Source organism: Leiobunum rupestre, chromosome 4 (assembly GCF_980474605.1).
Source record: "Leiobunum rupestre chromosome 4, qqLeiRupe1.1.hap1, whole genome shotgun sequence".
In the NCBI taxonomy this organism is placed as follows: domain Eukaryota; kingdom Metazoa; phylum Arthropoda; class Arachnida; order Opiliones; family Sclerosomatidae; genus Leiobunum; species Leiobunum rupestre.
Genome location: NC_143387.1, coordinates 43073223 through 43098183, shown reverse-complemented (window position 1 = coordinate 43098183; position 24961 = coordinate 43073223). Strand labels below are relative to the sequence as shown.

The 24961-nt window shown below is 33.1% G+C and overlaps 1 protein-coding gene across 6 annotated transcripts; it reads left to right on the top strand.

Annotated features, from left to right (window-relative positions):
- The first annotated feature begins 501 nt into the window (after positions 1 to 501).
- On the top strand, positions 502 to 23313 carry LOC149947902 (vesicle-fusing ATPase 2-like). Of its 6 annotated transcripts, none has more exons than XR_016480357.1 (22): positions 534 to 634; positions 2118 to 2248; positions 5560 to 5651; positions 7969 to 8068; positions 9306 to 9424; positions 9500 to 9587; positions 10465 to 10522; positions 12017 to 12057; positions 12124 to 12212; positions 12555 to 12697; positions 12761 to 12960; positions 13182 to 13256; positions 13323 to 13488; positions 13770 to 13957; positions 14022 to 14117; positions 14182 to 14338; positions 15660 to 15860; positions 20261 to 20340; positions 20984 to 21180; positions 21244 to 21295; positions 21523 to 21673; positions 22046 to 22426. XR_016480357.1 is itself a non-coding variant. In XM_090172114.1 (21 exons), the coding sequence occupies exons 2-21, from the start codon at positions 2186 to 2188 to the stop codon at positions 21592 to 21594; spliced, it is 2277 nt and encodes a 758-aa protein (XP_090028240.1). In that variant the 5' UTR covers positions 535 to 634; positions 2118 to 2185; the 3' UTR covers positions 21595 to 23312. The 6 variants fall into 6 exon arrangements, 3 of the variants coding, with proteins under 3 accessions (XP_090028241.1, XP_090028240.1, XP_090028242.1); XR_016480355.1 differs by having other exon boundaries at positions 535 to 634; positions 21523 to 21855; positions 21924 to 23313; XR_016480356.1 differs by having other exon boundaries at positions 535 to 634; positions 21523 to 21855; positions 22054 to 23312.
- The last annotated feature ends 1648 nt before the right edge of the window (positions 23314 to 24961 follow it).

The following is a 24961-nucleotide window of genomic DNA, read 5'->3' as shown; positions in this document are numbered from 1 at the left end:
CAGGTACAAAATAAAATTAAAGCAATAAGAGAACGAATGTGGAGTAATTACATTTTAATACTTAAAAACAAAGGCAAAAAATGTGAAATTAAAATTTGTGAAGAATTGCTGGGAGAACTTCGTCTATCGGGAATTCTTTTCTCAGACCGCTGAAAACTAGGAATATGAAAACTCGGTTAGCTTGAATCCTCCTAGCTGGAAATACTATTTTTTTCGGCAAGACAGTGTTTAATTGTTTATTAACTCTTTGGCAGAGCCGGGAGTAGTGGCTCACTCCTGTAATCCCAGGCGTCCGGGAGGCAGAGTTTGTGGATGGTCGTGTGAGGACGACTACCAATTCCCCAGCGGGTGGTCGGAATACTTCCGCCACGGGTGTCCCCACCCCTGTCCCCACGTATCCCCCCGTTGGCGTGGCCGTTACACATATCTCGCCCTGATTAATCAGATGGTGTTTCGCCGGGCTCGCGGTCTTCTCAGACTTAATCAGCCCTTTCTTCCTTGAATAAAAAAAAAAAAAACTCTTTGGCAGCCTGGTTCAAAACGCGTAGCAGACGATTTCTTCACTGTTGTGAACTGGCTGTGAATTGTGCGTTTACTGCGTTGCTTCATCCCAAGGCCCAAAATGTCAGTTTTTGTAAGTGGTTTTTGAAATTTTTACATTATTTATTTTAATATTTTATTTTTGAACAGATTGCCTAATAATTAAATTTTTTAATAACGGCTATATGCTTTTTAGTGATTTAATAGACGATGGGGTGGTATTGACTTGTTTTTGCTAGATAGGTTTTATCAGCAGCTATGTCCCTTGGAAAGTTTAATTAGAATGTTGGATCCAAAAGATTTCAGTGACTTTTCTAGGCTAAACTGAAAAATATGCTGTCTACGAAATGAAAATGTTTCACATGGAATCAGACAAAGGTTAATCAAGACATGGGTTTTTTTCCCCTTCATCAAAATATGACTGCATCATGGTGACAAATAGGCGTGATTAAGCAGGGTTATATGGAGTTAGGATTGCCAGTGTTTACTGCCTTACTCCAAAGTTTTAATTGTATCATCTTGACTCAAATTGGTGACTTTCCCACCCCATGTATCTCACCTCTTTGTATCTCAACATCATTAATTAGGCTAATGGAACGGAAAAAAAATTCAATTGCAACTTAAACCTAGCAACTTTTACCAGTTCATAAAATCACATTTGTAGCATTATCATAACTTTCAAAAATTAGCAAGTTATTTTCTATGGAGGAATAGTGTTGAAATGTAACAACATGGAGGTGCACCAAGTTATTGTGGACGAGAATTTAGGGCTTCAGTTAAATGGTCTACCTTGAAAATCCATTTAAAGCTGACTTTGAATTTGAAAAAGTATAATGACATTTCACTTATAATGAAAGTACCGAATTCTTAAAGATGGTAAGCATATAAGTAAGAATACAGGGAGTTACAAGGCCTATTACTATAAATTATTGCAAAATAACAGTGGCGTTCGGCAGCACCAAATGTATGGTTGTATGAACAATATTTTTGTCATTTTTACCCCTCTCCAAACCAAATTCCTGCTTATACCACTTTCAAATAAAGATATAATACTTAAGATTGTTACTGTACCTCTTACTTTTCAACCAGAAAGATACAAGGGGACAAAATCATTTTTAAAATGGCATAAATCTGTCAAACCAAGGTGCAATTTTAACATCAGAGTGCTATAATTCAGAAGATCTGTGCAAGCCTTATGTGGTTTATGAAAAATTCAAAGAGCTAAATTTAAGTAGCTCACCTATTTCCCCAAATTAAATTTGCTGAAAATGAACTAACTAATCATAGACATCTATTGCATATTTAAATGTACAATCCAAATTGGGTTAAAGCAGAAAGCTGGTTATTATTTGTATTTATTTTAAATATTAGCGCATGTGAATAAACTGAATTTAACCCTGTCCCAAGCGCTATGAATCAATTGCCTCGTGCAGTTTAGTGCATGTTACAACAAAGCTACTGTTTTATTTGTTTTTGGAGGGTTTTGAATGACTGGAGGTTCCCTGGGCACATACCTTCGTTATGAAGGAAAATGTGCCTCTTTTATCTTTACGGAATTGTACGTCTATTTATTTTAGATGTCTATGAAAATTACATTCCAAGTCCCAGCCCATTCTGAAAGCCGCTAGGGGCCCTCCTCTTGAAAATGCCGGCTTCTAATGGATTAACCAAATATAAATTAGGATCCTACCGGTACATAAAAAATCAGGTAAATCTTGAAGAAATACTCCAAGTCTCACGCAGATAGTGAAATTTTATTTAATTATAGACATTAAAAAAACATTTTAGAAATATTTTTGTAAACAATCAATTAATGCATTAAAAAATAATTAAATAAAATTTATTGGAAATGTTCTTTAATATTCAAAGCTAAAAATGATGCAAATTTCAAAATTTATTTATGAAAACAATATCGAATAATGAATTTATTGTTAATAACATTAGAAGTGTATACAGGGTGTTAACTAAAAAACGATACAGAGCCAATTACTCAAAATGTGTTTTATGTAAGAATTTGAAATTGGCAGGTTACATAGAGGGTGCAGGGGGACAAGTGTCAATGAAAATTTCAATGACCTTGAAACAGTTCTCCAAGGTCATTCAAATTTTATCTCTGGAACCATTAGGATTAGAAGAATGATTCCAATTAAAAATGTGTTCTACGTTTAATTTTAAGTCTAAACAGCTTTGACCCGATCTAATTTGACCAATGCGAAGCCCAGAAATGTTAGACCAAAAACCATTAGGTCGTGTGTGGTATTCTATTCAAGACACGACATTTAAGGGCTTATAACCCTTACCAAAAAATAAGTTGGCTAAAAACCACTTAGGACAACTTGTATTTCAACTTGGTTTTCAGTTTGTATTTGGGACAAATGCCTACTTAAAAATAACTTAAATCCTCTTTATTAATCAACTTATTTCCAACTAAACCAGAATCAACATTTACATTTAACTACTTAAAAGCAACTTAAATCCTACTAGGGAAACATCTAAAAACCAACTTAAAAATATTATGTAATTTCCTGACTACTAAAAACCAACTAATTATAAACTTAGCAAAAGCAGTATTTTCCTACCAACTGAATAACAACTTATTACCCCTTTAATAGTAACTTGAAATATGCTGACAACTTGAGCCTACTTAATACCAACTCAATATCAACTAATAATGTGTATACAAACTAAATACAAACTGAAATACAACTTATTTTTTGGTAAGGGAAATCAAAAACTACCAAATATAATGGATTTGTAACTTATGATGACCTTGGAACATTAGTTCAAGGTCATTCAAAATTTATCTCGAGAACCATTAGGATTAGGAGAATGGTTCCAAATAAAAAAATGCCAGCCAAGGTTTTTTAAGCCAAATTATCTTTAACCCAAGGTAAATTTACCAATAAAACTCCAAAATAAACGATAGTTAAAAGATTTAAGACGTACCAAGTATTTTTATTAAATTTTTTTAGTTAAAATGTTTTCAACACAAATGAAACTAAATAAGTAATTGAAATAAATAAGCAACTAATGCACGAGCGCAACCATGCGTAGTAGCCAATGGAGGTATTTTTGAACACTTCATAAAATAAGTCAAGAATTTAAGGGAGCTTAAAACATTACATTATCATTGTTATGTTCATTATTATTTGAAAGTTAATCTTTAGTTTTTTCATTATTTATTTAAATTATTTGTAAATAATTCTAACGTTTATTTGTTGCTTATTTATTTCAATTACTTATTTATATAGTTTATTTTGTGTTTAAAATATTTAAACTAAAAAAGTTAATAAAAATACTTGGTACGTCTTAAATCAATTAATTAACATTTATTTTGGAGTTATATTGGTTTATTTACCTCGGGTAATAGGTAATTTGACTTAAAAAACCTTGGCGGACATTTTTCTAATTGGGACCATTCTCCTTATCCTAATGGTTCTCCAGATAAATTTTGAATGACCTTGAACTAATGTTTCAAGGTCATCATAAGTTACAAATTTCGAACTCCTAGACTCAGTTTAGAGTTTCACGACAATTTTGATCCATTAGACCTGAAAGTTTTAGATTTATAAGCCCTTAAATGTCGTGTCTTGATTGGAATACCACACACGACCTAATGGTTTTTGGTCTATCATTTATCGGCTTCCCATTGGTCAAATTAGATCGGGTCAAAGCTGTTTATACTTAACATTAACCGTAGAACACATTTCTAATTGGGACCATTCTTCTAACCCTTATGGTTCTTGAGATAAAAATTGAATGACCTTGAAGACCTGCTTCAAGGTCATTGAAATTTTCATTGTCATTTGTCCCCCTGCACCCTCTATGTAACCTGCAAATTTCAAATTCTTACATAAAACACATTTTGAGTAATTGGCTCTGTATCGTTTTAGTTAACACCCTGTATAACAAGAAATGTCCATATTATGATATTGCTAATGTTAATTACTTGAAACATGTATCTTCACAGGTTTCTGCTAAGTTGGGGGATATACATCATATTTATGTGCGGGTACTTAAGCGTAAATTAACATTTTGTTTATAAAAGTGTTGACTTTATTAAACCATTATGTTGTAAAGTATTGTTTATAAATATCCCTATGTAGAGCAATTTTAACATTTTTGAGGGACCATTGGAACCTGCCAAAGCACATTTAATTTTTATGTCATGCATGAAAATGTCTAGCATAAGATAAAATAATAAATATATACACTTCAACATTTTCAAGATATTCTAAATCTTTTATTCATGGAGATGATATTAACAGCTTAGGGACCAGTGGTGCACCCATGGGAGGTTTTGGAAATTCAACTAATTTTTTTACTTATCTTAAAAGACTCTTGACACAAACAAAGATGGCCGCGCTGCATATTCTCGGAACCCCAGAGCTCCGTGGAACACCTTTTGGGAACCGCTGGCCTAAACTTTTATTCTGTTCTTTGCAAATCCTTCACTACTAAATTACGAATTGGCCCACACACTGATAGAAAAGTTAAGAGTAAATGTTTGGGAATCGGCTTAAATAAGAGATTTGCGAGACTTTTTTTAACCTAGAAATAATACTTGTATAGTATCCTATATTGAGTTAGGGATTGTAGGTGTTAGATTTTAATCGGTGTCAGGGTAGGAAGAGAAAACCCTGAAAACAAGTTTATTAAATGCATATTCAAAATAATATGTTTTTTACTGAAAAATTAATGAACAGTAGAACATTTAGCTCATTTTTTGCTGAGCAAATTAACAGGTTGAGATTGTTGAATTGATGTGATACTTTCTTAACTCAACTGGAGTAGAAATAACGTTTAAAAAAATATTTTATAAAATTTTGGCAAAAATTGACTTGGTCATTTATGAAACCCTGGACATCCCTTACCTTCTGGATTAGATTCAAGTACAATCTCTATAATGAGTTGGTTTTAATGCAAACTACAGCTGTTTTAAAATTTGTATCTAAAGCTGTAACTTAGGTGGTTGTTTTTGGTTTTATTTTGGCACAATTTAATGTAATTTTTTTTCAGAAAATGAAAGTTGCCAAGTGTCCATCAGACTCTTTATCATTAACGAACTGTGCAGTTGTGAATGACAAGGAATTTCCACCCGACAAAATAAGGTCATTAACATTGCTATTGTTTTAATTCAATATTTTAGCCTAAGTAGATAAAAAAAGTTTGATTGGTCAGATCTGTTGCTACAAGGTAAGGAAATTCAACCTAAAATTTTCAAATGATTCTGTGGACCTTTTAAAACCTACTTATAATTGTAATTATTGAACTTAATATTTAGCTTTAATTTTTATCAAGAATGTATTTATTTATACTTAGGGCAATTTTTAGTGTTGCTCCGAATTTCGCTCATGCTCGTAAAGCAAGATAGGTCCCCCCAAAACATGTCAGCCCCGGTATCTCATTGGTTTCCTAAATCTTATATCTTCCAACTCGAATGAAGCGCACACTTGTGTGAACTCTAATATACAGGGTGTTAACTAAAAAACGATACAGAGTCAATTACTCAAAATGGGCTTTATGTAAGAATTTGAAATTTTCAGGTTACATCGAGGGTGCAGGGGGACAAATGGCAATGAAAATTTCAATGACCTTGAACAAGGTCTTCAAGGTTATTAAAATTTTATGTCGAGAACCATTAGGATTAGAAGAATGGTTCCAATTAGAAATGTGTTCTACTTTTAATTTTAAGTCTTAACAGCTTGGACCCGATCTAATTTGACCAATGGGAAGCCGAGAAATGTTAGACCAAAACCATTAGGTCGTGTGTGGTATTCTAATCAAGACACGACATTTAAGGGCTTATAAATCGAACTACCAGATCTAATGGATCAAAATTGTCATGAAACTCTAAACTGAGTGGAGGAGTTAGTAATTTGTAACTTATGATGACCTTGAAACATTAGTTCAATGTCATTCAAAATTTATCTCGAGAACCATTAGTATTAGGAGAATGGTTCCAATTAGAAAAATGCCCGTTAAGGTTTTTTAGTCAAGTTACCTTTTACCCGAGGTAAATAAACCAATAAAACTCCAAAATAAACGTTAATTAATTGATTTAAGACGTACCAAGGATTTTTATTAACTTCTTTTAGTTAAAATGTTTTCAACACAAATGAAACTAAATAAGTAATTGAAATAAATAAGCAACTAATACACGAGCGCAAGCATGCGTAGTAGCCAATGAAGGTATTTTTGAACACTTCATAAAATAAGTCTAGAATTTAAGGGAGCTTGAATCATCACATAATCATTGTTATGTTCATTATTATTTGAAAGTTAATCTTCAGTTTTTACATTATTTATTTATTTAAATTATTTGTAAATAATTCTTACGTTTATTAGTTGCTTATTTATTTCAATTACTTATTTAGTTTCTTTGGTGTTTAAAACATTTAAACTAAAAAAGTTAATAAAAATACTTGGTACGTCTTAAATCAATAAATTAACATTTATTTTGGAGTTATATTGGTTTATTTACCTCGGGTAATAGGTAATTTGACTTAAAAAACCTTGGCGGACATTTTTCTAATTGGAACCATTCTCCTAATCCTAATGGTTCTCGAGATAAATTTTGAATGACCTTGAACAAATGTTTCAAGGTCATCATAAGTTACAAATTTCGAACTTCCCCACTCAGTTTAGAGTGTCAGGACAATTCTGATCCATTAGATATGGTAGTTTTCGATTTATAAGCCCTTAAATTTCTTGTCTTGATTACACACGACCTAATGCTTTTTGGTCTAACATTTCTCGGCTTCCCATTGGTCAAATTAGATCGGGTCAAAGCTGGTTTGACTTAAAATTAAACGTAGAACACATTTCTAATTGGAACCATTCTTCTAATCATAATGGTTCTAGAGATAAAATTTGAATGACCTTGAAGACCTGGTTCAAGGTCATTGAAATTTTCATTGTCATTTGTCCCCCTGCACCCTCTATGTAACCTGCAAATTTAAAATTCTTACATAAAACACATTTTGAGTAATTGGCTCTGTATCGTTTTTTAGTTAACACCCTGTATTTCTACAAACATAAATCAGAAAAACGCTCACCAAATCTATTATAATGCCAATTACATAGTTTTTTTTAACAAAAGTTTACAGGGGAAAAGGTAACTTTGGTGTATTTATGAGAGGTGGTTGTGTTACAGTGTAACATGGTACTACTACTTTAAATTTTTTAGTTCATTAATTCCTGTACCAATCTCACCAAAAATATTACCCCTCTTATGAGAGGTGGTTGTGTTACAGTGTAACATGGTACTACTACTATAAATTTTTTAGTTCAATAATTCCTGTACCAATCTCACCGAAAATATTACCCCTCTTCCTTTTGTTATCTATTTGCTTATTGGGGTATGTACCAACAATTTTCAAACTTGTAGTGTTTTAATGTATCAATATGCATACTTGTATTCCATAGACATGTGGAAGTTACTACTGGTGCTAATCACAAGTATATTTTTACTTTGAAAACGTATGAAGGGATGCCAAATGGTCACATGGGTTTTAGCATGCCAATGGTAATTATTGTTTTATGCACCTCAGATTACAAATATAATAGTTTATTATAAATATTAAAAATCTTTTTTATAAAGAACTGCTACTAAATGGTTTAATAAAAATTTTATTTAAAACTCGAACTTTCGGACCGTGGTCCTTCAACAGCCGCGTCTTAATACAAAAGTTCTGAATATTTTTAGAGTAACAATTATTTTTCTTAATTTATTTTAAAATCTCCCGACCCTTTTATGCACTTCATTGTCTAAATTTAAAATTCCCTTTTTTTTAATATATACCGGTTCCATTTCTTTAAACACCCTTTTATTCCAATTTCCCTCGGGACATAAAACTTTAGGTGATTCCACTTCATGTTCGCTATTTGGTAAAATATGGGCTCCCAAACCATTCGTTTTATCTAATTTTTTTACCTTTGTCTGGTGTTCCCGCTTAGATTGTTCTATATACGATTTAAAAAATTTTACCTTCAATTTTATAAATTATTCCTGTTTGTTTTAATTCCTCAGCTTTAGGTATATTTTTTACTATTTTGGTTTTTAAATTATTTGTAGTTTTATATACTAAATTAACATTATACTTTTTTAATTGACAGTTAGTTTTTTTCACTTATACCTTCCATATAGTTAAGCGATGTTATAATTTCAATTTTCTGTTTCAATTCATGGTTTCTTGATATATTTGTTTTAAATATGGATTCTATTTTAGTTCCAATTGTTTTCAATATGTTAACTTTTATTTTATATGGATGGGCCAAATAAAAATTTAAGAAAGTTATCGTATGGGTTTTGGACATAAGTTACAAAAAAAAATTAAAAAAAATTAATGACAAACCAGAAAAGGGCCATAAATTTAAAAACGTTCAATAATGATTCATTGGCATGTATAATTTTAGAGGAGGTTTGATTGACTAAATACAAAATAGTAATCTAATAGCTACCTCAAACAAAAAAATTGGCACTGTTGTGAAAACAATGGGTTATTTGTAGTACCTGTCTTAAGCTATAGGCCCAACAATTTAAATAATTGGTTCTTGAATGTTCTCGGTTGTGTAAATTTGTCCTTGCTTTTAAAAATATGTTATTCAACTTTTGATATACTGTCCAATAAATTCCATTGAAAAATCTATGATTGAAATTGTTAATATTCCCTTATGTAAATTGATGCCCGTAGTAAATCACTGATCAACAAATTAACCTTTAATCTTTGAATTTCATTCATGGGTTAAATACTTTTTTGTAGCGAAAATGGGCTGAGCTGTCTTTGGGCCAGCATATTGAAGTTAGACCATACACTTTTGATCCGAATAAACAATATGTGGCCAGAATCTCTCTTGAGGTTGATTTCTTAGAAAAGAAAAGGTTTGTATGCTAATGGAAGGCGTAAGTGTTCGGTTCTGTTCTTTGATTGCTATATTGATCATTTATATCCAATAGTACAACACAAGAACCTTATGATACTGATAAAATGGCTGCAGAATTTGTTATGCAATTTGTAAAACAAGCGTTCACTGTTGGGCAAATAGTACGTTGAAGTGATTTTATTTTTTCTGTATCGTGAAGTTCAAAAATTTTCTTTTGATTCGGTTAATTGTGGAAACAATTTTTTTTTAAACTGAGAAACCTAATTATTATTATTATCTTCAATAAACGTTCAGAAGTATATATATTTCATAGAGAAGTATTCAATTTTCTTCAATGATATTCACTTGAAATTTGTAACTTCGCAATAGTGTCAGCAAGTACATTACATAATTATAAAAACTTTTACCTTTGAAAAATGTAATTTATAAAGCAGCAATTTTTACATTTTACGTCTGCATTTTTATGGAAAATTCCCTCCCATTAGGACCTGCAATGTTACAATTATATGACTTAGATATGTAATTTTGAAATCGGAAGTTTTGAAAGAGGAATGTCTTCACTCCCAATTCTCTTCGTTAGCAAAACTACTGCTAGATAGTTTACGCAAGTGAAAATGTGTTTAGGTCTCAGAAACATAGCAAGTCAGTTATATGTTCCATTTCAATAATTGATCATTATTTTGCCAAAATTGTGGTGTTTTTGCTTTCAATAAGCCTTGATTATAGGTCAAAAAGATTGATGGAGGCCTTTTCTTTTCACCTTCATCTGGCAGTTCCATAGACTAGTAACAACTTATGGATAGTTGGCTATCCTTAGCCACTTTGTAATTTAAATGGCCATTGGCAAAACACACTATTTTAAGAAAAAAATTAGCAGTAAGTGCCATTCTATTATGTTACGTATGGTAGTACCCAATTGGTTAACTCACTGGTGGATACTGTATCTGAAGATATTTATGATAATTTTCCGAATCAAAATATTTTTTCTGTTCAGTACAATGTACTATAAATTAATGTTTTATAATCGTACCATAAAAGCTTGCATTCACGTATGAGGAGAAGAAACTTCTAAAGCTAACTGTTAAATCTATGGAAGGTAATTTTTACTGTCTATTTACCTTTTTATGAGTTATTAAACATGGCATTATGATTTTTCTAAATTTATGCACTAAATACATTAAAAAAGCCATTAAACATTAGTTTTTAAGTATAAAATATTTGTTTTGTAGCTATGTCATATACCAAATTGAATATTTAAAAATCAATTAGTTTGGTTGAATATTTTTGGATGAAAAAACAGGGCCTGTTATCTGTTCAAATACCAAATACTATTTTGAATATGAATTCATTTGAAGTATTTTATTTCTACAGTTTTAGTTTTACCATAAGTGTGTGATACCTCTAATTAGTCCAATGACTATGTTGCCTATTGCGGATATGTTTGTTCAAATAAACCTATACTGTCTCTGCACCGTGGATCAATGTAGCCTTCACATAAAATTTAACTGCCAAAGCCGACCTTTCTCTAATCCTGTTTGGTGCAGGGCTAGCCTGTACTGTCAAAATAGAGATAAATTTTCGTATTCACCCCGCAGATCCACAGAGGTAGAAGAAAAATCGTTTTGCCCTCTACCTTACTATAGCGCCACCTAGTAATATCCCCCCCCCCCCGCCCAATATCGTTTCATTCTTGACCGCACAGATGCGCTGGGTCAGAGATGTTTTCAAATCTTTTATTGGAGACAAGTTTTGACATCACATTTTCTAGACCGAGATTTCATCTTAAAAAGGCTTATTTGACTACTTACAAGGAGAGTACCCAAGGTGTTTATTGCCGATTTTGTTCAAAGTCGGGCGTAATGTAGACCTATATGAGATTTAATTTTTCCCAAAAGGAGACGTTGCACTACTCATTTGATTTGCCATGGCAACCAAAAATGTTTTTGACCACTTAAAACCAAAAAATCTCCATTTTAAAAAAGCATGGGATTTTATTTTTTTTAAATCACGAAATGGGTAATTTGGACCACATTTAGGTAAATTTCATCAAGTTTGGGTAAATTGGAACATTTTTGGGGTAAAATTGTAACAATTTTTGGGTAAAATAAGGAAATGGAGATTTTTTTGTTTTAAGTGGTGAAAAACATTTTTGGTTGCCATGGAAAATCAAATGGGTAGTGCAACGTCTCCTTTTGGGAAATTTCATACCTCATATAGATCTACATTATGCCCGACTTTGAACAAAATTGGAAATAAACACCCCAGGTACTCCCCTTGTTAGAGACATTATTAACTTATGGTTAAACTTTGCTTTTTTTAAACATTCTACAACACACTCAACAATTTGGTCAATAAAAGACCTGAAAGCTGACTGTGCAGCATGACACCATTATTTCTTGAAGCCGTTCTAGCTAAACATGGCTATTCGACTGGTTTGGCCAAATTTTTAAATATTTTACTATTTGATCTTAAACTAATATTCAATTTGGTATTTGAAGCTCGCTTATTTGTGGTAGTTCCTACTTACAATTGTTAGTGCTCTTGATTTTAATATTTTGATAATCAATTATATTTTTCATTTTTTTTGAAGCTGCAAATATGGAGCTTAAGGAGGGAGAAAAACCGAAAACAGTAAAATATTTCTATTTTGTAGTCTTCTCTATGTACATTATTATATGCTGTAATTTCTATCAACAGACAAACATTGGCCTCGTTTTGCCAAATTCAATGGTAGTTTTTGAAAGATCTGAGGGTAGCATGGTTAGTTTAATCGGCCGGGCAAAAAGGTAAGATTTCTGAGTAGTATTTGCTAGTAGTAAGGTTTTTTAAATGCCATTAAAAACCCAACGTAGAGTATTTTTTAACTGAATTGAAAGTTATTTTTCAGTATGCCTCCAAGAAGCGAATGAAAATAGGAAACCACATTTTGGATTTAATTGTTGGAATAAATTACAATATGGTAAAGAAGACTAATTTATTTAAAAATCCATTGTGGTACAAAAAATTTAAACTAAGCCGGTTTAGTGCAATCTTCTGTACTATTCCTTTCTGATGCATTTTAACCTTACTACTGAGCTATGATAAAATGTATATAATTAAAATATTGTCTAATGGAACATGAATTTTAGTACCGAATATAGACAATCTATTATTAATCCTGATTGGGATTTCAATAAAATGGGAATCGGTGGGCTTGATAAAGAATTCAATGCCATTTTTAGAAGAGCATTTGCTTCTCGCGTATTTCCACCCGAGATAATTCAACAATTAGGTTTGTGATAACTATCTCCCCAGAAACTATATATTTATCTAATTTTACTATGTATATATATAGGCTTAAAACATGTTCGTGGAATTTTATTGTACGGACCACCTGGTACCGGCAAAACTTTGATGGCACGTCAAATAGGGCAAATGCTTAATGCCAGAGAGCCCAAGATTGTTAATGGACCACAGATTCTTGATAAGTATGTTGGTGAATCAGAAGCAAATATCCGACGGTTGTTCGCCGATGCGGAGGAAGAAGAAAAAAGAGTAGGATACATTTCTTGTAAAGCCCTAGTTAATTTTCAAACCATCCCAGTTTTTTCTTCAATCTACTTTTCTAGATAGCTTCTAATAATTTAATAATTTCATTATGCCTTTTCCTTTTAAATCACTGATTATTCCTGCTATTTTCTTCTTTTATTTCTATATTTTGTGGATTTAAAATTTACAAGCATTCAATAATTGTGTTAATGTATTATTTTTTAAAGATGGGACCGAATAGTGGTCTACATATAATTATATTTGATGAGATTGATGCCATTTGTAAAGCCAGAGGATCTGTGGTTAGTTTCCAATAAATAACAAGCTTTAACATCAAGATCCATTCTGATAAGTTAATTCATTTTTAGGCTGGCAATACCGGTGTTCATGATACTGTAGTTAATCAGCTATTATCAAAAATTGATGGAGTTGAATCGTTAAATAATATATTAGTTATAGGAATGACCAACAGAAAAGATATGATTGATGAGGCTCTAATGAGACCTGGACGATTAGAAGTTCAAATGGAAATAAGTATGTTGAGCAATTTGCTTTAAATTTAAACATTAGAGACACTGTTTAAAAAAGTTGAGATTTCTATGTTTACATGTATGAGTTCTTGATAGAAATTGGGCATTATCGTTAATGTCAGTGGTGCACCCAGAATTTTTTTGAAGGGCAGGGGCATGTTGGCTTGTGGAAGTAAGTAAAAAATGTAAATCTGGATGGGGCCCAGGCCCCCTCCCCTGGTTGCACCACTAGTTAATGTTTTATTTAAATACTGCCAATGTAAATTGTTGATCTAATGTGATTAGGTTTGCCTGACGAGCATGGAAGAGGACAAATTTTAAATATACACACTGCTCAAATGAGGAAATTTAATAAACTAGGACCTGATGTTGATATCAAAGAGTTAGCTGCCAAAACCAAAAATTTTTCGGGTGCTGAAATAGAAGGTCTAGTACGTGCAGCACAGTCAACTGCTATGAACAAGCTAATTAAGGTTTTGTTTTCTAGTTACAATTTTAAGGAAGTGCTTACTTTTAAAGCTAGACATTTTATCTTAGGCTGCCAGTAAAGTAGAAATTGATCCAAAAGCTACCGAGAAACTGGTTGTTGAAAGGAAAGACTTTCTGCATGCGTTAGAGTATGACATAAAACCGGTAAATTTAATATAAAAAACGTTATGAAGCTCAGTGGTTAACACTTTGTAATATCTTATTAAAGGCCTTTGGAACCAATTTAGAAGATATTCAAAGGCTTGTTTCTCAAGGAATAACACTTTGGGGTCCTCCTATATCTGCAATTCTTGAAGATGGAGAGTTATTTATTCAACTAACAAAATCTCCTGACACTAGAGGATTAGTCAGTGTTCTTTTGGAAGGTATGCAAATCCCTATATCCCAATAAATTGCTAAATTAGTTTGAAATAGAATATTAAATTTATTTTATTATTTCAAGTCAAATTGACAACTCAGGCAACCATGGGTTGGTTGGTCCTTATGAAATTTTAAGCTTGTGAACTAGGGACAATATCATGGTAAAATATTAAGGTTTAGCATAAACTAGTAAAGGTTTGCAAATTAGACCCATTTTGAGATTTCTCCACTTTTATCAAAAGTACATTTTCGTACCTCCTAGTGAATGGTATAAATATAAAATAAAATAAAACATAGCTTAGTTTAGGAAACTGAAATGTTTGTGTACGTAAATTTAATTTTGTTACAAAATACCCATACAAGTTGTTATTTGAATAACCCTTCAAAATACCTTTATTGTGATGTACTATTACGTACTGTTTGGTTTCTGAATGTCAGAAATTTCACAAAATGTCAAGAGGCATTCTAGGTAAAATCAACAAAACCAAATTCAACAGGAATTGTTGTGAACCACCAACCTAAAGAAAATATTTTTAAGAGATTTATGGTGAAAAGAAAATTTTAAACTGTATACAGGAATTAAACAACTTTAGAACCGCAATATCGCTTTAAAATATGTAGTTGTAAATTTAGTTTCGATTTTGAACATTACTAAAGTCTTGCCAGTAACCAAGTTTTAGTTTCGCGTAAGTACAAATATTTTGGCTAAGAAGACTTTTTAGTTTAGTTTGTTAGTGTTTTGGTAAGAAAATGTACAAATAATTGGGTATAAATTAGAGTAAATCGTAGCAAAGTTAATAAAACCGCTAAAATTAAACCTGCCAACCCGGTTTTTTAACCCAATTACTCTCCCAAAACATTTCCCCAGGTTTGTCACTGGTGCTACTGTTACCACACTTTCCATGATTGTTGTCTTAAATATCAATCATCATCTGCGAGCACAATAATTTATGTTTATAAAGCGGCATATCTTCAAATGGTTTAATTAATTGGCAACCACTAAGTGGTTTTTGCTAAACATTCGGTCTGAGTTAGTTGATTTGACATAGAATGCCCAATATTAAATCTTTCTAATTCACAAAATTTCTATATTCATACATCTTTAATATTAAGATGAGATATTGATATGAATCTTCCATCTTGAAATATGTTGAGATAGCTTTTCATATTTGCTTAGACAGTTTATTAGTGATTGATATCTACAGCTTACCCTCTTTCATTCAATGGTTAAATATTGAAAGGTGGTGTATTATAAGCTGTTCTAACAAATATGTCACTCTTTCGATTTTTTATATAATAGATAATTTCAATGGGTTTTTTTTACAGGTCCACCAAATAGTGGGAAATCCGCTTTGGCAGCTAAACTAGCCATTGGATCAGATTTCCCCTTTGTGAAATTATGTTCACCTGATGAGATGGTCGGATACACTGAAACAGCAAAGTGTCAAATGATTAAAAAAGTTTTTGATGATGCTTACAAGTCAACCCTTAGTTGCATTGTAGTTGATAATGTTGAACGACTTTTAGGTATGATTTGGTTTACAAATTTACTATATGCTTGTTGCTTTGCTCCTGACAGCTTAAAACCTTATGCATTTGTGCAAGACTAAATTTGCTTCCCCGATGAAGTTGACATTCTACCGGGTATTAACTAAAAACGGCACAGAGCCAATTAGTCAAAATGTGTTTTAGGTAAGAATTTGAAATTTGCAGGTTACATAGAATGTGCAGGGGGACAAATGATAATGAAAATTACAGTGACCTTGAACCAGGTCTTCAAGGTCATTCAAATTTTATCTCTAGAACCATTAGGATTAGAAGAATGGTTCCAATTAGAAATATGTTTGACGTTTAATTTTAAGTCTAAACAGCTTGGACCCGATCTAATTTGACCAATGGGAAGCCGAGAAATGTTAGACCAAAAACCATAAGGTCGTGTGTGGTATTCTAATCAAGACACGACATTTAAGGGCTTATAAATCGAAAACTACCAGATCTAATAGATAAAAATTGTCGTGACAATCTAAACTAAGTGGGGGAGTTCGTAATTCATAACTTATGATGACCTTGAAACATTAGTTGAAGGTCATTCAAAATTTATCTCGAGAACCATTAGGATAAGGAGAATGGTTCCAATTAGAAAAATTCTCACCAAGGTTTTTTAAGTCAAATTACCTTGGCGAGCATTTTTCTAATTGGAGCCATTCTCCTAATCCTAATGGTTCTCGAGATACTAATTGAATAGTTATTCTTTAATTTAATTCCTTAAATAAAATAGTTTAATCATGTTTCATAATGTGTCGTTAATATAACTTGCCACATCATACAATAATAATGGCATCTCTGCTGGGGACTGGCAAGTGGACGTTTTAGACACCGTCAACGGGTCGTAAGACAAGGTTTCAAGTAGGCTTAGCGGAAGTAAAGGAATTAGAGGCGATAAGCTGTGTAACGATGGCGGAAGGAGGAGAATTGGTTGCTGGGCAAATGGCCAAATTAACTATGCATAATTTCAAGAATTGGAAATATGAAAAGCAGATGTCTTTAAGAAACAAAGGCTTATGGGAATTGGTTAATGGGACTGAGACTCCACCATCTGCTACAGCTAGTGAGGATACTAAACAGAAGTACCAGCTAAGGAAGTCCAAGGCTTATGCGATGTTGGCATTAGCATTAAGTGAAGATTTACGGTGTCCACCCTGCCACAGGGAGCCGAACAAAGAAAACGCAGCCATACCCCGTCCGGTACCAAGAAGAGAACCAAACCCGCCAGTACGTATGTTACCAACGTGATAAGAAATCACCAAAACCCCGCTCCCTGGACCGCCAATGAAGTTGACGGAACTGTCGACCAACGTCCCCCACCCGGTGTAATCTTCCAACCACCAGTTGGATGGTGCCCACAGAGGGAAACCGTCGCCAAAACTCTCCCTCAACCCACTAGCGCCATCCCCGAGACGAGCCAGGTGAGAACCATCATAATGCTTCATGCCCCAGTCCCAGACGACGACAACCACACCAACGCCCCGACAGTTTTACCTCCGCGCAAAGGTCATAGCCAACCCGTCCTGAATACTACCGCCTGTGTGCCAGCCAGGCCGCCATGAAAAACCATCCTCTACCCTCCCACAACTCCGTACTTTCCTGTACCTACGGCCCATCCATGGTGATAGACCCGGAAAAGACCAATGTTCCAAGTTAACCCGTCGATAAACCCAGAATTCTCCAACCATTGACCGTAATATTGCCCCACCAATAAATACCAAAACCAACGGACCCCAGAAAGAACCGCCACCAACCATATCTCCCATTACGGAAAACAGGCTATAAAGAACCCTTTCCCCCATTTAAAAACTTCCTATAAACCCCGTTAAAAATAAACCAAGACCATCGGAAGATAGCCCACATAGAACATTGTATAAAAAAAACCCCTAAAACCAGCCCATTCGCCATAGGAAAGACATTGCGGGAATAAAAAACTCCAAGACAAAAAAAAGATATCTCGGCGGTGTCTCCAAAAATGTAGGGGGATGGTTGTTGTTGGAGTTTCTTACGTGAGTTCGATAATATTAATTGGAATAAAACTCGATTTAAGTCAATAGGTCTTTATTCTCTCTTTAATACTTTAACGCGATAGTCAACGAATAATTTACGTCTAAGTGGTACGTTCAGGAGTAGTCCAGATTCTCCCCCATTCCTCGATGCAGCCGCCTTTTATATCCTTGAAAAGGCCGCGCTCGCCTGACCCTTGAACGGCGATAAGGAATCCGTCAGACCAGTGGCGCCATCTTCCCTACGCCGCATCAGCCTGTAAACGAGCTTAGGCCCTATCGGGGTTTCCCATATAGGCACCCCGTTACAGCTGGACGACCAGTAAGCAACGACGATATATCATATATACTGATTGGAACGTTACCAGAATCATATGAGGCATTATCATACCAAATATATCAGTCGGATGATGTGGACTTTACAATGAAGAAACTATTGATAGCTGAGCAGGGAAGACAGTTGCAGAAAGGGTCTACATATGACATCGCGATAAACGCTTTCCCAGCCCAAGCAAAGAAACAAAACACCAAGTCAGAAAAGAATATAAAGCCAAGGCTGTTTAATGGCGTATGTTATGAATGTGGTCGAAGTGGCCATCGGGCAAGTGAATGCCGAAATAAAGGCAAGGTAACAGAAAAAACCAGAAAGAAAGGGCTATTTTTTGCATCGGCAATGGCCACATCTACTTCAACAGCAACTTGGACGTTAGATAGTGCTGCTACGCATCACTTCTGCAATCAGCGAAATTGGTTCAGTACTTTTTCACCATTAGTTACGGAGGCGATCGTTGGTGAGGGAAAGTCACGAATAGAAGGACATGGAGATGTTTGGCTGCACCTGGTAGATGAGCCACAAAACATATTTCTCATGCATGCTCTTTATAGTTTCTAAGGAACTGTTTCGTCAACCTCCTAGATTTATGGTATTATTTTTACGAGTAATGTCTGTTTAAAAACATAGCTACGTCTCGCGTCGTGCTATTGTTTGTATCTCAAATTCTATTAACTGAGGGAATAAATGAGGACCGTGTTTTACAATTTAACGGTTAGTTTGTTTAACAAATTTTAAAACTTCAGAGATTCAGGTAATGATGACCTTGAAGACCTGGTTCAAGGTCATTGAAATTTTCATTGACATTTGTCCCCCTGCACCCTGTATGAAACCTGTAAATTTCAAATTCTTACATAAAACACATGTTGAGTAATTGGCTCTGTATCGTTTTTAGTTAACTCACTGTATAAGAAAACTGCCATTGCATAAGAATTGAGAGAGGGAAAAATGTTAATTTTTCAAATTTTGACAATTTCTTTTAAATTACTAAACAAAGCTCTCACTGGAATGAGTTGATATTAAATATCGTTGTCAGTGTGGCTGGGGAAAAGACGTAGGGGTTAAATCAAGGGAAAGATAGACGGGTTGGGGGAAGCCGTAGCAAGTGTAGAGGAGGCATCTCTCCTCTTCAGACATCGGATGGGTGCCAGGAGAACTTCAGAGAAAAAACCATACCCTTTTTAAAAAAGAGGAAGGTTAAAATGAAATTGCGTTTGGAAGAAAGCAAGCCAGAGAGATGGAGGGGGGGGGGGGGAGTTTTTCGAAAAGATATAATTTCGGTCTCCACCTCGACTAGCCTTTTCCTACATCTTATAAACACTTATTCTATAATATTGGATCAGTCTGACCTTAACAAAAAAAATTTAAATGATGCGTACTCCACTCAAGTCAAAAATGCCAGTTCTGGCTTTTGTGACATCCTTGTATAGATTCAATGTATCTAATTTCTTATAATTTTTATATATTTTTTGCTTTTAAGGAAATCTTCAAGAAGTAATAATTCCAAGAGCCAGGACCTGCAATTCACTATTTATATAGTGTTTGTTAAAATAAGGGAAACTTTTCACCTGTATGGTATGCAACAAGTGTTCCCTTTTAACCAGGTGAAAAGTTTCCATTATTTCCACAAGCACTATAAACAGTACCTTGCAGGTCCTGGCTCACGGAAATATTACTTTTTGGCAATTTCTTTGAAGGAAGTTTTATTTAAGCATATATTAATCATGATATTATATTTTGAGGTTGGCCTAATAATATTCATAGTAATCTGCCTCCTTGATTTATAATTAGATAGTACTAGGAAGTTTTCCGTAGGGAGGAAAAGTTTGGTACTTTAACCCCTTCTATTATAAGCTCCTTGGAATAGAACCTTGGTTTGATCGTACAGGCATTATTTTATCTTTATGCGTTATTCCCTATTTAGTCAATCATTGTGTAGTATCAACATTTTTTACTTCCAAAAGAAAACTCTTATTGTACACTAAGAAGTTACAATTTTTGTACTTTACTATTTCATTTGATTTAATAGTAAAACTGTTCTATAGATTATGGTCCAATTGGTCCAAGATATTCCAACCTAGTGTTACAAGCCTTAATGGTGCTGTTAAAAAAGGAGCCTCCTAAGGTATTATATACATTTTTTACTTTTGAAAACCAAAAATAAATCTTAGACCAGGCATGTGTACAAAATTTGGTGGTTTTTATTGTTCATAAATAATTCAAACCAATTTAAATATTTCAAAAGCTTTTAAATCCATTCATGTGTTTCAAATACCAAGTACTGAAAATCACTTAAAATTTTCAAATTTAATATGATAATTCCAAAAATTATTTTAAGGAAATTACCTAAATTCAACAGTGGGAGTTAACATTTTAAAAACTTACCTCAGAAATGTTAATGACATTATATTTGCCCTTCAATCCATCCAAATCCATACTAGAATCGAAAGGATTCTGTTAAACTGATTATAGAATCCTTAATGGTTTGTCCCTAGCCCTACTAATTATGAAATCTCAGCATCAGCAAAATTTACTAGCAATTTTTGAAAATTAGTTATTTTGGATTTCAGATCAGATCTAATTAGTAACTATACACAAAATAATTAAATGAATACAAAATGGCCTGGAAAGGCTTCGACTATGGCGGACATAAATATCATTTTATTTTTACACTAAGCTATTTGAACCAGTATTGATATAATATTTTTATTTGTGTATTGTGTTAATTTAAAAAAAATGTTGGGCCAATAACGCTTATATTTCCACAGAACCACAAACTTTTGGTGTTAGTAACAACAAGCAGAAAACAAGTTCTAGAAGATATGGAAATGCTCTCAGCTTTCACTGCGGTGTTACATGTCCCAAATATTTCCCATCCAGATTATTTAATGGCAGTACTAGAAGAGCAAGGTGGATTTCAAAAACAGCAGTTGCAAATGATTGCTAGAAAGCTTGATGGAAGAAGGTATTTCATAGATAAAATTGAGCTGCGTTTAGTTTTGATCAAACTTTGAAATTTTTCTCTTAGAGTTTTTATAGCGATTAAGAAACTTCTCGCTTTCATTGATATGGCTAAACAAGTAAGAAATTTTTTTATTGAATAAATATAGCGCAAAATATTGAATCCCAAACCTTAAAACTTAATTGTCAAAAGTTTGAGAAGCATTTATAATGAACACAGAATGAATGAAAAGAAAATATATTAGCTTTCCAATATTATATTCAATCTTAATTCCCCATTTATAACTTTTTATGGAATATTGTTTCTATACACTTATATTAATATTTGATGGTAATGTATTTTTAGACTGATGATGAGTATAAAGTAGTGAAGTTCCTGTCAAAGCTCGAAGAGGAGGGAGCACTTGAAATTGCCTAGTGTTGCACTAGAAAGATCTATCATCGACAAAGTTCATCAGTTCATTCCAGTTGTTGTTGTTGTTGTGTTGTAAGGCTTCCTCTTGGAAAATTATGTGATAGAGAAGGTCATATTTCAAATAATTGACATTTCCTGACACCAAAATTGAATAGTTCTGCTAAAATTATATCTAAATGTTGTAGAGTGATTAGAAAAGCATATCACAACATATATAAGCAATCAATATGTTTTTCTTAAGCAAATCTTTGGAAATTGTTAGAGGTATATATATAGATTTTAAAGTGCTCAACTCTTAGGAACCAAAATTAACCCCTCAAACATTCCTTTAGGTTTAACACTACATGTACTTATAATTGTGATTCTAACTTGCAAGTATTTCTATTCTATTAGCGAACTAAACTTAATTTTGCCAAAGCTTCAAACAGCCATTAATAGTAGAAATATTTTTGACTTTCGCAGTGGTACATTATGTAGGGATTAAAAGAAGAGATGTTTTGTAGAGATTAGCTATGGCCAAAGTAAACTAACACTTGGTAAATATAATAGCTAGGTACAATAAGCCTTATTTTTTAAACTAAAATACAGCACAATCGAACTTCAACTGTATTTTGTCTGTTGAATTTATGTGAAAAAAATGTTAAAACATATACATTCCAAATTTGGAATATGCAAATTTACGCTTAATAGTTGGAAATTGTTTTAAGTTTCGTAAGTTATTTCGTCTATGAAGATAATTTATTTAATAATAGTAAAATTTTAAATATATATCTATTGTCCAGCTCTAAAAAAGCAAATAAATGACTAAAGTTATTTAAAAAGTTTGTGAAATTACATAATTTTTATAGGATAAGGGAATTTTATTAATTTACTAACTTCTTTTAATGTACATTTCATTATTTAAATTATATCCTAAAACTAAAATAAAAGCTTCAAACATGTTTCTGTTGCAAAACAGCCATCTATGGTTAGAGGTTCAAAACATTTTCACTACCACCTACCTAATTATATGACAATATAATAGTGTAGGAGATATTAATTAAAATCTATCCAATAAATGGATAATTCATAGATGGCTCGTGATAAACTGATAGACGATAATAATTCCACGATAGATTTCAGTAGGATAAAGATGCATCCCCCCTTAATTGCTTGACTTTACCTCCCATTCTTTCACCTTTAGGCATTTTTACATTTTTGGTGGGGCTTTTTTATGTAGCAATGCATACCCTTATTCAAAATTTCAATAATAAATGTGATAGTAAATGCCTCTCTAAATATTTTTATGCATTACAAGGTTGGAAATCTATAAAATTGGTTGATAAAAACATTCTTAACTAAATATATTATATTGATATCTTAATAAGACTCTGGAAAGGGTTTATTATAAACTTGTGATAAGACATAACGCCTTTTCACACTAGCCAACTTTTAGAATCAGTAGTCGCCTACCTTTTGGTAGTCAACTCGCCCAACTTTTTTTCACTCGAACCAACTAGTTGATTCAACTCGAGTTGACTCATCTTGCTGGGTCCGAAATTTAGCTCATGTGAAAGAGCCTTTAGTAAGATTTTTATTAAATTGGTAGTTGCAATTCTGGAAGAAATGTTTAATGGAGAGATAAAAGACTAAAAAATAATTGTAAAAGAAATTTCGAGATCTGTAATTTTTATTAATTTTAATACTTTTTAAGTGTATATTTGATGATGAAAAATACATGGTTTGTCAAAACTAAAACGGTGATGGTTTTAAATAGGGTTGTAAGTAGGAAAATTACACAGGCATTTTTTCCGTATTGTTCCTGAAAAAAAGGTTTCCATTCCATGATTAGATAAATTTTGTTCGCAAATTTAAATTTCGCGGCATTTTCACCTCATTTTGTCGAATCCAAAAGTAAAACTAAACCTCTAGACTAGTCTAGAATAAAAACCCATAAAAAGTAATGTTTAAATTTTTTAATTTTTCCGCAATTCAGAAAATTCCGGAAATTTTTCGGAAAATTACAAACTAGTTTTAAATCTAGTAGGGCAAAGTGACCAATTCTGGACCACCTTTTTTGTTGCGCTTGAAAACTTCAATTTTAAAAGGTAATATTCGTAAAAATAGAAACAATTTTTTTTATAACTATTGATTTAACTGTTGCGTTTTTGAAATTCTAGGTTAAAAAAAGGACGTCCTTGAAACTATTTTTAATTTTTAATTTTTTTCAATATATGCAATTTGACCATTTGTGGGCCACATGCCCTAAAGTGAACCGGGGGGTGACCTAATGTGGACCACGGGGTGACCTAAAGTGGACCGGTAGATTTCTATTAATGAACCGGTAGATTTCTATTAATGAACCAAAATTTTAAACACTTAACAGAGGGAAAGGCAATGACCCGGCGCTTATATTGATAGCGACGGTCACCTCGTAATTCGGACTTCGCGGTTCTCAAGGGCATTGTAACTGCTGACAATTTTGACAGCGCTAACAATGCCGGATTAAAGGGCAACGCAAGCTCTGTGGCAAGAAAAGAAAAAGCATGGTGCTTTTTAACCCCCTCCACCCCCACTCGATACTGGCGAGATCATGCAGAGTTTACCGTAAATTTCGCACTTTGCATACATAGGCACACAAAAATGCCAGCTCACTTGCGTTGCCCTTTAAATTGACAGCTTGCTCTAATAAGTAGTTACTTGTTATGTAATGCGTTAAACTCTGATGTTAGGGGAAATGAAAAAGACCCCGATGAATCAGTAACGCTTTTCCATAATTATTTATATGAGTGCCTACATAATCATCATAAGACTATCAAGCCGCAGAGGAATTTCGATTGAGACAATGCATTTTGGGATAATCAAATGATTCCATTGAGGCACACCGAAATATTAAAAAAATCGTTCTAGTTATTTCTCCGATTTCTATGATGCTTACGTAATATTTTTGTTATTGGTTGACCAAGTTTCAAAACCCGATGTTATTATTTTTAATCTAAAGTGCACTATTTACTTTCTATACATAAAACCAAAAGTGGCATAATTACCAAAAGTGTGTCAATCGGACCTATTACTTAAAGGGACTTTCAAGAGACCCTCTAGTCAATTTAAAATACGTCATTCGGTCGCCGTTCGTTGTGAAGCCAAAGTTACGACCGAACCTTTTCTTTTTCTAAACTACTCATTATTTAACTTCATCCGCACAAACCGAGCGAGTTTATAAATTTCAATAAAGCTACATTGGGCCATGGACGTAATATAAGCTTATATAACGTCCATGATTGGGCTGCCTAAAAAGGCTAAAATTCCAACGCAAAAAATTCCTTCTCAATTTAGAGGTTTTCCATTGGCTTAAATAAATATGTTAGTAGCCAATAGTGTGACTCCCAAA

Bases quoted from the DNA above. Each gene is read 5' to 3' on its own strand.
- LOC149947902 (XM_090172114.1), top strand. From the start codon at position 2,186: ATGCCGGCTTCTAATGGATTAACCAAATATAAATTAGGATCCTACCGG. The intron at 10,523-12,016 runs GTAATTTTTACT...TTTTTTTTGAAG, and splicing joins AACTGTTAAATCTATGGAAG to CTGCAAATATGGAGCTTAAG. The intron at 14,118-14,181 runs GTAAATTTAATA...ATCTTATTAAAG, and splicing joins TAGAGTATGACATAAAACCG to GCCTTTGGAACCAATTTAGA.